The sequence below is a fragment of the Chrysemys picta genome, chromosome 7 (assembly GCF_011386835.1).
Source record: "Chrysemys picta bellii isolate R12L10 chromosome 7, ASM1138683v2, whole genome shotgun sequence".
Lineage (NCBI taxonomy): Eukaryota > Metazoa > Chordata > Testudines > Emydidae > Chrysemys > Chrysemys picta.
Window position 1 is genome coordinate 24,728,938 of NC_088797.1, and position 13,130 is coordinate 24,742,067.

The window sequence follows — 13,130 nt, forward strand, 5'->3', positions numbered from 1 at the left end:
TCTCCCAATACTAATACCTGCCTTTTCCTAGCAACTGGAGTTCCCTCCCTCGGAGAGGTAACCTCAGTGCGAGAGGCAACCCCAGCACCGTCTCGAAGGAGGGTCCCAACTATGAGAAGGTTTCCCTCTGCTCCCGTTGACTGCTCTGCTTCCATAGGCCTTTCATCCTCCTCAACAGCGCAGGGGCTGTCTGACCGGAGGTGGGACAATTCTACAGTGTCCTGGAAAGCCTCATCAACATACCTCTCTGCCTCCCTTAGCTCCTCCAGTTCCACCACCCTGGCCTCCAGAGTCCATACGTGGTCTCTGAGGGCCAGGAGCTCCTTGCACCGAATGCACACATACGCCACCCGTCCACGGGGCAGGTAATCATACATGCTGCACTCAGTGCAATAAACTGGATAGCCCCCACTCTGCTGCTGGGCTTCTGCCTGCATTTTCTCCTAGTTAATGAAGGGGTTGTTTAAAGCAAGAAGTTTTGAATGTAGTTTGGGCTATAGGTTTTAAGGGGAATAAAGGGTTTAAGATAGAACCGGCAAGGGACCCGCGCTCCCTTCCTGCTCCCTTGCGAAACTCCCTGTTAGCAGCCCTTGTTCGCAAAAGCTCCCTGGTTGCTTGTGTGCTGCTTTATAAAGCCCTGGCTTGGGTGAATGCCCCGCCCACTGATTAAGGCTCAGCCAATTACCAGAGGCTTCTAGCCTTCAGACCTTCCTTTGAAGCTCACAGCTTCCAACTGCCATCCACAGTACAAGGTCCTTCAAACAACCAACCAACCAAACAGACTGACAAACACAAGCTCAGCACACAGCAAGTAACCCCCAAACACAAACAAACACACACTACAGACAGTCACTTACCCCAAGGGTCCTGTATTTGCTCCTCCTTCACCTGGAGAACTCCCTTGCGAAACTCCCTGTTAGCAGCCCCTGTTCGCAAAAGCTGAACTAGTCTTTATAAGCCAAATTATGGCCTCAGGGCATGCCTTTGCAGCTGGGCTGTACACTGGAAAATTCCTGATGGGCTGGCAGAGGAAGGAATTACTTTCCCCAGGCTGCTGAACAGGAGTGGAGCCACTCTGCAGCTGTTATTTTAACCCTCAGAGCTAGAATAGTCTCAGTAGTTATTGCACCCTCCCCCCCTCCCCAATCAGGGGAATATCTGGTGGATCTGCGGTACCTGACACCACCCCTAAATCTCATTTTGTAGTTGTATGTAGGGAGCCCACACACCGATGGGCTCAGTGAAGCATAGGTGGTGTGTACTCTTTACACAGACCATTCAAATCATGCCCCCCTACTGTAATGTGGATCTGTCCTAGTTCTGCTATGAGCCAGACTCTCCTGGCTATGGAGAGGTGAGTAGGATTTGTCTCCAGTATCATAATGAATGTTATCTAAACATAAAATTATTAAAATATGATAATAGTGAAGTGATCTGAAACTCCATTCAAAGGATTTATCAGCACTTTGGGAAACTAGTTTACTGGTAGGTTAGACTTTTCAAACAGCTTAGGTAATGCATGTATAAGGAAGAACGTTAATCTTCCTAGTGGTTTACTTTTCTGTTTATATTAAGTCTTCTTGGGGGACAGAAAATGTTGTCCTGTCCATAAGATTTGGTTTCTTTACTTTTGATTCTCTCTTTAACTTTATTTGGTATGACTATATCCTGGCAATAATTTTAATATGTTTGTTAAGGAATGGGAAGACCGTCTTATTCGAATTCAGGAGACTATTGATGAATGGTTGAAAGTGCAAGCTCAGTGGCTTTACTTGGAGCCCATCTTTTCTTCTGAGGACATCATGCAACAGATGCCAGAAGAGGGACGTCTCTTCCAGACTGTAGACAGATACTGGAGGGACATTATGAAGTATTGTGCCAAAGACCCTAAGGTAATATATTGACTCAGAAATAAACTGGCCCCAAAAGAATAGAATTTTATCTTCCTTCGATTTTTATCAATAATTTTGTAGTAACAATACTCAATGAACTGAACTATACCTGCACTCACACCTAAGACTTAAAGGGTAAAAGCATGTGCTATGTATTTATCATCTTAATAACCTTCATTGTGCACTGTGCCCTGTATGTGACTTACTGTATGCACTTATGGAGATTATATATCTGTTGTTACAGGTTCTTGCTGCCACTTCATTGACAGGTTTATTGGAGAAACTTCAGGGGTGTAACGAACTTCTCGACAAAATCATGAAAGGGCTTAATGCTTATCTTGAAAAGAAGCGCCTGTTCTTTCCTCGGTATGCTGCATGTTGACTATGTCAAAAACAAAGATGATTGAAATTACGTTTTGCTGTATAGTTGGGCTGACACATACAGTAACTTGATACTTCTGTCATTTTTGTGAACCTTTTTCTAGGTTTTTCTTCTTGTCTAATGATGAAATGTTGGAGATCCTGTCAGAGACGAAAGATCCTCTCAGAGTTCAGCCTCACTTGAAAAAGTGTTTTGAGGGCATTGCTAAGCTGCATTTCCTTCCTAACCTGGATATTCAGGCAATGTATAGCACTGAAGGTGAGCGAGTGGAACTGATTTCAACCATTTCTACTTCTGAAGCTCGAGGTGCTGTGGAGAAGTGGCTGATCCAAGTGGAAGATATTATGCTGAAGAGTATACATGATGTTATTGCTGAATCAAGATTGGTATGTTTTCTAGTATATGTTTCAGGCCACCTCCTACAAAACTATGTACATATGAGTAGTCCTTACTTCATTTTAGGGTGCTCTCCTAAAGGCCTTACTCACACTAAAACTCTTCTTTCCTTGAGTGTAATTTAAGCATATGAAAGCCACAGGATCAGGCCTAAGATTTTGTTGGGAGACTTCTAATTATAGGCCAGTTAGGTCAATGGGAGTTTTACCTTAAACAGGACTGAGATTTGTCCTGCATGGTCACGGGAACATATAAAATAAGCCTGACAACATTACTAATCTTCTAAGATATCCTGTTTGGTAGAGTTTATTTCAGTATTTCAATCTTTTTTTTAGTTAATTCAAAATTAGAAGTAAACAAAATCCTTGTTGCAGGTTTGCCCTCACCTAAAAAGAAAACCACAAACCAGAAAATGATTCTGTTTGCAATTTAGCATGTTAGGCAGATTCTAGTAATTAATAGGGAGACTTTTAAAATCTAACTATTTGGCAATAAAAAAAGGAAGAAAATAAAGGAAAAGCAATTCAAAAGAAATATTTTGTATTTTATTTCAAAAATACAAATATAATATTGCCAGTATTCCAAAGAGTATTATTAAAGGGATCATATTGATTCATATAATACAAAAGCATACTCAGTGGTACGGATTCAGTTATTTACACTGACACCATTATGTGATGTATTTAACTCTTTAGGCATATCCTGAGACTGAAAGAAAACAGTGGGTTCTAGAGTGGCCTGGACAGGTAGTGCTGTGTGTCTCTCAAATGTTCTGGACGAGTGAGGTACATGAAGCCATTTGCAATGGGCCAGAGGTATTATGAAGCATAATATTTGTATTTTTATTTTACATTTAGTATTTCAGTTATTGTACTTTGTTCAGCTAAATCATTCATCTCTCCCCCTGCCCAAAATAAAGTTGGATAAAGTAATTAATAAGAAATTTTAAAACATAGAGGTGTAAATAGCCTTTGGGTGTTTTGAATATTAGGTAATGGTCAAATTCTGAAGAATGTGCCCACTGCATCCTTTATGTGACTGGATCTTGGTCTGGCTAGCTGGAGGAAAAGGGGCGTTACCCCTTAAGGGATCCTTTGCAACAGCACAGAGAAGGGGGGGAAAGCTTACAGGGTTGGACAAGAAAGGTAGGGTGCAATTGGGGACAGTTCAAGGTCACTGCATTGTCCTTCCTGCTGACTGGAAAAATGGGAGAGGTATTTATACACCATGCAACCATCCTCTTTATCAGGATCAGGTTGGAACCAGCCACCCACCCACCTATACACTTGGGAACCTGGTCCTATTGCTTTTGACTCACTGTGGGCATTATGCTAGTTGCCCCTTTTCCTTGTGGGGCTGGGATGGAATTTTCCCCTCACTGCCAGATTGACCAAAGTAAGGTGAATTTTTTCACCTTTTCCGCATCTGAGCTGGGAACCTGATGGGGTGGAGTAGGTGGGTTAGGTTATCATGTTGCAATTTATATGTAATGCTAGTGGTGGACATCCAGTGCAGGTACTCGGTATGCAAGGGGTATAGTTATTGGATAAATTGGATTGGAAATGGATTTGAAGGAAAGCATTCCTCATGGGATTTGATTTAAAGGGGATTTGGGACTCCTACATCTCTTTAGATGAGACCGACCCCTTCCTTGGCCCCCTTTCAGGGAGCCAAGGAAGGGGGCGGGGCTCCTATGTCTGGATCAGTAGAGAGCCAATTCCCTCCTCCCTACACTGTACAATTTGCTGGATACTCCCAGATTTATAAGTGGATAAAGTTGCAGCTTAATTAAACCACATCCATGCCCTCCTGTCTTTCTTCTAGCATGGATGGACAATGTATAGTAGCCAACTTTTTACTTTCCCACTGGGTACTTAGCTAACTGATTTACAGAGGGTGCTGCCTACGGACCAAATACCAATTTTTTTTTTGCACTCAAAAGTTTCATTGAAATTGGTGGAAGTTTTCTATTCAAGGAATCCAGGATTGGGCTCTGAAAAATGTAGGCTGATATGTAACCTCCTGCTACTTTAGAGTTTTCTATTAGAAAAGTCTAAATACCAGTGCAGTCCTCATTCTAACAAGTTTTAAAAATCAGTGGTACTATCAAGTGTGGAGGGATCGGAAAGGAGGCAGGTAAACATGACACAGTGAATCTTTTCATAGTTTGTGGGCCTGTACAGCACACTCACATCTATGCATATTGAACCATTATTTATGGGAACATTTTTATTGTCGTTTAGGAGCCAATTTTCTATAAAACAATTAAAAAATTATTACTCTACTAGTTCCAAGGAGTTCAGGTAGATAATATCAAAATAAAGACATCTGTATTCAATTCTTTCTCTAGGGGATCACTTTTTTAAAAACATGAATGTGGTTTCAGACTGCACTTCCAATAAGAATAAGAACTTTAAATAATTTTCTTAAAATAGGATTCTTTTTAATTAAGTATTCTGCTTGATGTAGGATTTGTAAAGATTGCTACTTCTAAAGTTTGAAACTGCTTTCAATAAAACAAATGCCAACTAAAATAATTTTGAAAAAATATATAAGCTGAGCTGAATCCTACAGCTTTTCCTTAAGCAAACCTACCATTGGCTTCAATGAAACCTTCATGTATATAATCCAGAGGTTTGCAAACTGTGGTCTGCAAACCACTGATGGATCAGAGAGCATTTGCAGATGGGTTATAGAGAGTAGGCTGATAATAGGCTACTCCTGTTTGTTTACAACTGCTGAAATGCAGTAAGGGCCTGACCCAAAGCCCATTGGAGTCAGTACTCCCATTGACTTAAATGGGTCTTGGATTCAAAATATGTAAAAAACAATATGCTGTAGTTTTACAGGGTAGGTAGATAATTGCAAATGAGAGAGGAGATGGTCTTTGGGAAATGACTGAGAAGGGAGATGGTCCATTAAGCAATCTCTATTAAGATGTCTGCCCACACTAACATTTTTTCGTAACCCTAATTATTTGCACACTAAGGTCTAAAGATTGTTAAATCAAATTTGACATTTTCTTTCTTGCAGGGTTTACAGGATTACTATGATACTCTTCAGCTTCAGCTTACTGATATTGTAGAGTTGGTGAGAGGAAAATTATCTAAGCAGACACGAACTACACTGGGTGCTTTGGTTACTATTGATGTACACGCTAGAGATGTCGTCATGGAGATGATTGAAAGCGGTACATAGCTTTTAAAAATTTTATTCTTCATGTGTATTTAACAGAGAGTTACTCAGAACCCAGAGAAATAGACTTGCATTAGATTTTTTTGCTGGCCTTAAGAACCATAAGAAATTTTTAAAGCATTTTATGTATGAAAACATTCATATTGGCAAATTATTTATTTTTTACCTAACAGAAAATCCAATTTTCTAGAACTTTTTTCATATTTACTGCTAATTACTTTCTTACCAGGTGTGAAAAATGAGACAGACTTTCAGTGGCTTGCTCAACTGCGATATTATTGGGAATATGAGAATGCTCGTGTCCGCATCATTAACTGCAATGTAAAATATGCCTATGAATACCTTGGCAACTCACCTCGACTTGTCATTACTCCCCTTACGGATAGATGTTACCGCACCTTGGTATGCTTTTATGTAAAACTTGTCATTAACCTGCTTAAAGAATTCATTTAGCTGTAATATGGCATTTTCAACATTTTATACTTATTACAGTGTCACTTGGGAGCACTGCAATAGCTGTGGGACTCACAGCATTTCTGTTAAAACATCCAATTTTCAGGGATTTTAATTCCTATTTAAATTTTCAAGTTGAACTGGTTGGCTCCAGTAGATCTGCAACAATTGTCATGTTTTGTGCTGAACTGAAGCCCACTTACCAACTTCAACAAGTGGGCTAGGTTTGCAGATCTGGCAAAAATGTACCTCTTGACAAGTTGCTCCCAGCTTGGATAATGAGATAGCTAAGCCACTTATGTGACATTTTGTAATTGGCAGTTTAAATTGGTATTGACACCATGATATTGCTTCTGAAGCTAGGACAGAAGCTGGCCACTTTTTACTTCCCATTTCCAGTTGGTGGGCAACACATCAAGACACATTGCTGCATTGTACACTTGACCCATCTTCAACTAACCAGAATTAAAAGTGGTTAAACTGACTAGAAGAGAAGTGTTCCATGGGATGGCATCCTTGTGCATAGTGACTGAAAGATGAATAAAACCAGGAGATGGGAAGACTGGGATTAGGGGTGCAGAAGAGAGATGGGGAGAGTGGAGGAGAAAGAGAGTACGGGTTAGTACCAGGAGGAATAAAGGTGATGGGGGAACTAAGGGGAGGGAGAAAAGAAAGATTTGGAGGGAAGGATGGGATAGGAAAAGAAGAAAAGATGGTGTGGGAGAGAATAGAATATAGGGATGGGCAGGGTATGATGGTCAACAGAACATGGGTAGAGCAAAGGGAGACAGTATGAGAGAGACCACAAAGAATGAGTGGGAAAGGAAATGCTTCTTAGAGAAGGAAGTACAGAACAGAAGAAAGCAAGATCAGGCACATTGACTTTAAAAATGCTTTTTGCCTGAGTAAGAGCTGCATGATCAGGTCCAATATAACATACAATGTCTAGTCATGATACGGACTGCTCGGGAATGGATAAGATTGTGCCCTTTTCTGAGGCATCTACAATAAAGAATAACTCCAAATCAAACTTTGAGTTTCCTGTATTTTGAAGACATAAATAATGTTTAGCTTAGCCTTTTTCATTTAGTATGAATCTGATAAATATCGGTTTTATACAATAATTTGTTTTCAACTACCTAGTGTTTTCACTTTACAATTGAATTTAAAATTATTTTCCTTTATAAAATTATTTTCCATTATGAAAAAGTCTTTGATTAAATTATTAATTTTCATAAACTATTTCCATTCTTTAGATTGGAGCTTTTTATCTAAACCTTGGTGGTGCTCCAGAGGGCCCAGCAGGGACAGGTAAAACAGAGACTACTAAAGACTTGGCTAAGGCTCTTGCTGTACAATGTGTTGTCTTCAACTGTTCTGATGGCCTTGATTATCTGGCAATGGGGAAGGTAAATTGAATTACATTTTAAGATCAGTATCTGTTTTTTCAGGAGGAAAGGTGTTGACTTTCAGTGGGAGCTATATGCCCTTTTCACATAGGCACTTTTGAAAATCCCACCCATGATTCCGTGCCCCTAAGAGTTTATAATCTAAGGTCTGCTGACTTCAATGGGACCACTTGCAGTGCGTTAGCTTAACTATTTAGCTTGACAAGGAGTTTGCAGGACCAGGGCCTATGACCCTGACTCAGCTTCCAGTAAAACCAAGGAAAGATTTCCATTGACGTAATTTCCTAATATACCTGCTGACCTTTCCTCCTAAGTAGGCTTAAATATTATTCAAAGTATGCAAATAAGTTCACTGCACAACATTAAATTTCAAGCCATTGTACTACTGATTGTTGCTTTTAAATTTCCCAATACTCTGTTAGGGGTACAGTTTTTGTCTTTCTTTCTTGTTTTACAGTTTTTTAAGGGTTTGGCTTCCTCAGGTGCTTGGGCCTGTTTTGATGAATTTAATCGAATTGAGCTGGAAGTACTGTCTGTGGTGGCTCAGCAGATCCTTTGCATTCAGCGAGCCATACAGTTGAAGATGGAAACATTTATTTTTGAAGGGACTGAACTGAAGCTCAATCCCAACTGTTTTGTAGCTATTACCATGAATCCAGGTTATGCAGGACGTTCTGAACTGCCAGACAACCTCAAGGTAAAATAATAAAATAAGCATATTCACTTAATAGTGCATTTAAGAAATCTAGTGCCAAATTCACTGCTGGAGTTGCACCAGAATGTGGCATCTACAATATAAACAATTTATATTTTTAAATTTTGTATTTCATATGCAACATATTTGTCAGGTTTCATTTTTTTTAATTTATTCAAACCAGTTTGTTCTCCCTGAAGGTTTTTAATCAGTTTTTCTGCTGTTACGAACAAAAGTTTTACTAATTATTATTATTTTTGCTTTTATTTGTGGTGGGCCAAACCCTTCAGTGAGGGTTGTTTAGCTGGGGAAAGGGGGACTGCAAGATTTGGCCCTATATGCTTTTAAAGTAGTGTTTGTATTAAATCCAAATATTTTAAGAAAATGTGCTTAAAAATAACTTAGAATGGAGTTTTATTCAGAAGCAGTGCTAGAGCAATTTGACTAGATCATGTGATGATGACTCTATACAAACTACCAGTTACAAATATTTGCTATTACATTTGTTTATGCCAGTGCTCCTGTTTCAGTGGTGAGACATGGCTTCAGCAAAGTGAAGATGTCTCGATAGCAGCATTGTGGTTCTATTTTCCCTTTAAGTCACAGCACCAGATTGAGAAGGGACAGAGCCATGTTGCCTCAAAGGGAGCTCAGGGAGGAATTCTACCTCAGGAAGACAGAATTCATTCAGGAATGCTCTAGTCAGCAGTGAGCATGTGTTATGCTATACAAAGCACATGGGATCTTTTATACAGGAGAAGGCAAAAACGCCGCATTTATTGAGAAAACAGCAGTTAGCATATGCTTTTCAGTCACACACACACACACACACACACACACACACACACACACTCTCTCACTCTCCCTCTCCCTCTCCCTCCCTCCCTCCCGCCAGGTTGATGTTTATAGTTACCAGTCCAGAGTCTGGATCAATCTAGTGGCCAGCCAGATTGGTCGCAGAGGGAAGCCGGGCTCTGTTGGTCACGATCCAATGCTCCTGGAGTGTGGCAAGACGAACCCAAAGTCCCATGGCAAAGCACCCTGTTCTTATAGTCTTTTTTTCTCTGTTGAAGTCTATGGATTTTGCTGTGTCAGTTTCTGACTGGTTACTTCTTAATTGGTGTTATCTTTTGATGTAAACATTCCAGTTAGGGTGACCAGATCACCCAGGTCAAATATCGGGACGCGGGGGGGGCGGGCAAAGAAAAAACAAAACAAAACGGCGTCAGAACAAAAAAACCACAACCCCCCCCCCCATTCCTCCTCCCTCCACAAGCGCTGGAGGGAGGCCCGGGAGACGCAGGGGAGCACGGGGCTGGGGTGAGTGAGTCCGGCCTGGCCCTGAGCAGGCAGGACTCGGGCGCGGTACCTGGAGGGAGAGTAGGGGGGCGGCCCGCAGGGCCAGGCAGTGGCTGTTCTCCCCACCTGGGCAGCGGGACTCAGGAGCAGCCGCTGCTGCAGCTCCCACTGCCGCGGGGGGGAGGAAGCGGCCACTGGCCAAGCACGTGGCACTCGGTGGCTGCGGCTCTGGTGCCCACGAACCCCCCGAGCCCGGGCCTACTGCGGGGACCCAGCGCGCACACTGCGCGCGCCCAGCCCCTGGCCAGTTGCGTCTGGGCTGGCTGCCCAGCTGGTGTAATCCCAGGGTGGCCCCGGAGTGGGGGCAGCAGGCCCCAGCCCCCCCATCCCGCTCGGATCCCGCAGGGGAACGAACAGGGCTGCCGATGCCTCCGCCCTGGGGCCACCCACGGGATTGCACCAGCTGGGCAGCCAGCCCAGACGCGACTGGCCAGGGGCTGGGCGCAGCGTGCATGCTGGGTTGACGCAGCAGGCCCATGCTCGGAGGGTTCGGGCCCGGGCGCCAGAGCCGCAGCTGCCGAGCACCACTTGCTTGGTCAGCGGCCGCTTCCTCCCCCCGCGGCAGGGGGAGCTGCAGCAGCGGTTGCTCCCGAGTCCCGCTGCCAGGTGGGGAGAACAGCCGCCACCTGGCCCCATGAGCCGCCCCCCTACTCTCCCTCTAAGTACTGCGCCCAAGTCCTGCCTGCTTCGGGCCAGGCCGGACTCGGACTCACATTCACCCCGGCCCCGCGCTCCCCTGCGTCTCCCGGGCATGGTGTGCTTTGGAAGAGGCGGGGATTTGGGTAGGGAGCCAATGGGGCAGTGAGGGGGCGAGGATTTGGGGAGGGATCCAATGGGGGAAGGAGGGGACGGAGTCGGGACGATGCGGGGGGCGAACCCTTCCGGGCTCCGCCTGTGCGTGGGAGCCTTGCTTGTTTGTCCAGTGTCCCGACCTAACATTGGTTGGGACGCGGGACAAACAAGCAAATATCGGGACAGTCCCGATAAAATCGGGACGTCTGGTCACCCTAATTCCAGTACACCTCCGAGAGGGTCATCCTGTCCTGGTTACGATTTAATCAATTGTCCTGTCTTTAGGAGTGCCAGCCTTATCTCAGGGTCATCAATCTGCCTTTTCTTCATTATGGATGTGCGTTGATGGTTAAGTCTCTTCACTCCTTCTTCCTTGACCATCTGGCTATAACAATGGCCTTCACACCTTATCTTTTCCTGATGCATACATTCCTCATTTACACAAACAGTCTTTTACAGAGACCTTTGAGAATACAAACAGAGGCATTTTATATTGAGCAAAAGACATTGTAAATTAAGCCTTCCTAAATCTTATAATCAAAACAATTCACACTGAGGCCCGGGCCTTCAACATTCCTCTAATCTCATTAACATAAACACAATACAAGATCTTGTCTCTTACTTACTAAACCTTAAAACAAAGAAGTGTATATTTAACTAGAGTGCCTAATTTGTAATACATATAGGAAACCATAGTAGACATTATAATTTATCCTAAAACTAAAGGGTTACCATAATCAGTCATAAGGATTGTTCTGGTCTGTCCCTGCCTTAACATCAGTACAGACACTGGCAGTCTCTCAACTGCATTTCTACCAATGTCCCAGAGGGTCATTCCTTTCTGCTTTTCAAAAAGGGTGGCTGGCAGGATGAAATCAAATCATACATTAATTCTCATAGTACAATTATAAAATCCTGCTCCTACACATACTCACTGCTACACCCCTTCAGGGGATGCAGTATACTCTCCCATCTACCATGTGTCCCATCTCTTTCTCCCACATCCTTTTCTGCCGTTCAGGTGTGTTTGGCGTATAGGTGGCACACAATGAGCAGTCTCTGTTCTCTTGAAAGCAAGGAGATGGAGGAGGAGGAAGTTAAAGCAGGGTAATCTGGTTAATAATATCAAATATCAGGGGATAGCTATGTTAGTCTGTATCCACAAAAACAACAAGGAGTCCGGTGGCACCTTAAAGACTAACAGATTTATTTGGGCATAAGCTTTCGTGGGTAAAAAACCTCACTTGAGAAGTGAACCTGCATCTGAAGAAGTGAGTTTTTTTACCCACGAAAGCTTATGCCCAAATAAAGCTGTTGGTCTTTAAGGTGCCACCGCACTCCTTGTTGTTCTGGTGAATAATGTTATGTGTAATGAGGGCCACATAGGCAACTTGCTTGTGTTTGGCTCTTAATGAGTCATGGATCTTGTCTTCAAAGATTGGTAATACTGTTACCACAAGAACTTTTATGTTGCAGTATCTATACATATTGAGTGCAAATCAGAGTTACAGGAATTCTTTTGTTCTTCTTCTAAACGTTTTAAGCATATTTTCTGCAATATGCATTTCAGGTTCTTTTCCGAACAGTAGCTATGATGGTACCTAACTATGCTCTGATAGCAGAAATCTCTCTCTACTCATATGGATTTCTGAATGCCAAGCCATTATCAGTGAAGATAGTAATGACCTACAGACTTTGTTCAGAGCAACTTTCCTCACAGTTCCATTATGACTATGGTATGCGTGCTGTTAAAGCTGTATTAGTGGCTGCTGGCAACCTAAAACTGAAATTCCCACAGGAGAATGAAGATATATTGGTAAGTCCCTCAGGTAACATAGTAGATTTCACTGAGTCAAGTATTTCAGGGTTTTGAACCCAGCTGTGCCACTGCCTCACAGTATTGCCTGCTGAAGTCATTGAACCACTCTGTCTCAGTTTCTCTATCTGTAAATTGGGGATAAGAATCATCGCAAGCGGGTATAGGTACCTGGGGAGTCTAAGCCTCCCCAAACAGGATGCAGTGCACCTCCCTTTGGAGGCCCACTGGCCCACTGCCCACTGCTGAAAGGGTGCCTGAGCTGTATCCCTGCCCACACTCCGCTCTGAGGCCCCGCTCCAGCTCGTCCTCTTCCCCCGTGGCCCCGCCCTCACTGCTCCTCTTCCCTCCCCCGCTTCATCTCTTCCTGTCCCCGCTCTTCCCCTGAGGGCCCCCCCACCTGCCACTCGCGCCTCTCCGTCCCCAGTGGGCGCGGGGGCCTTGGGGGAGGTGTGAAAAGGTGCGAGCGATGGGCGGGGGGTCTTGGGGGAGAGGGAGAACAGGTGGGGAGGGGCGAAGAGGCTCGAGCAGCAGGCAGGAAGGCCCTCGGGGGGGCAGAGTGAAGAGGTGCGAGTGGTGGGCAGGGGAGCCCTCAGGGGAGGGGGCAAAGAGGTGTGAGTGGCGGGCCTGGGGCCGAGCAGGGGTGGAACATGGGCAGGGCCTCGGGGAGGGGGTGGAGCATGGGAGGTGCCTTAGGGAGAGGAGACTGAGTGGGGCGGGCCTCGGTGGAGCAGGGGGCCTG

At 44.0% G+C, this 13,130-nt stretch overlaps 1 protein-coding gene across 3 annotated transcripts in view; it reads left to right on the forward strand.

Moving 5' to 3' along the window:
- DNAH12 (dynein axonemal heavy chain 12) overlaps positions 1 to 13,130 on the forward strand; it is a 181,279-nt gene that overhangs the window by 58,584 nt on the left and 109,565 nt on the right. For all 3 annotated transcript variants that reach the window (XM_065550977.1, XM_065550978.1, XM_065550979.1), the window contains exons 20-28: positions 1,698 to 1,892; positions 2,137 to 2,258; positions 2,378 to 2,660; positions 3,366 to 3,485; positions 5,704 to 5,860; positions 6,095 to 6,267; positions 7,575 to 7,727; positions 8,185 to 8,424; positions 12,143 to 12,388. In XM_065550977.1, the coding sequence (XP_065407049.1) occupies positions 1,698 to 1,892; positions 2,137 to 2,258; positions 2,378 to 2,660; positions 3,366 to 3,485; positions 5,704 to 5,860; positions 6,095 to 6,267; positions 7,575 to 7,727; positions 8,185 to 8,424; positions 12,143 to 12,388 (1,689 nt within the window). The remainder of the gene's footprint in view (positions 1 to 1,697; positions 1,893 to 2,136; positions 2,259 to 2,377; positions 2,661 to 3,365; positions 3,486 to 5,703; positions 5,861 to 6,094; positions 6,268 to 7,574; positions 7,728 to 8,184; positions 8,425 to 12,142; positions 12,389 to 13,130) is intronic.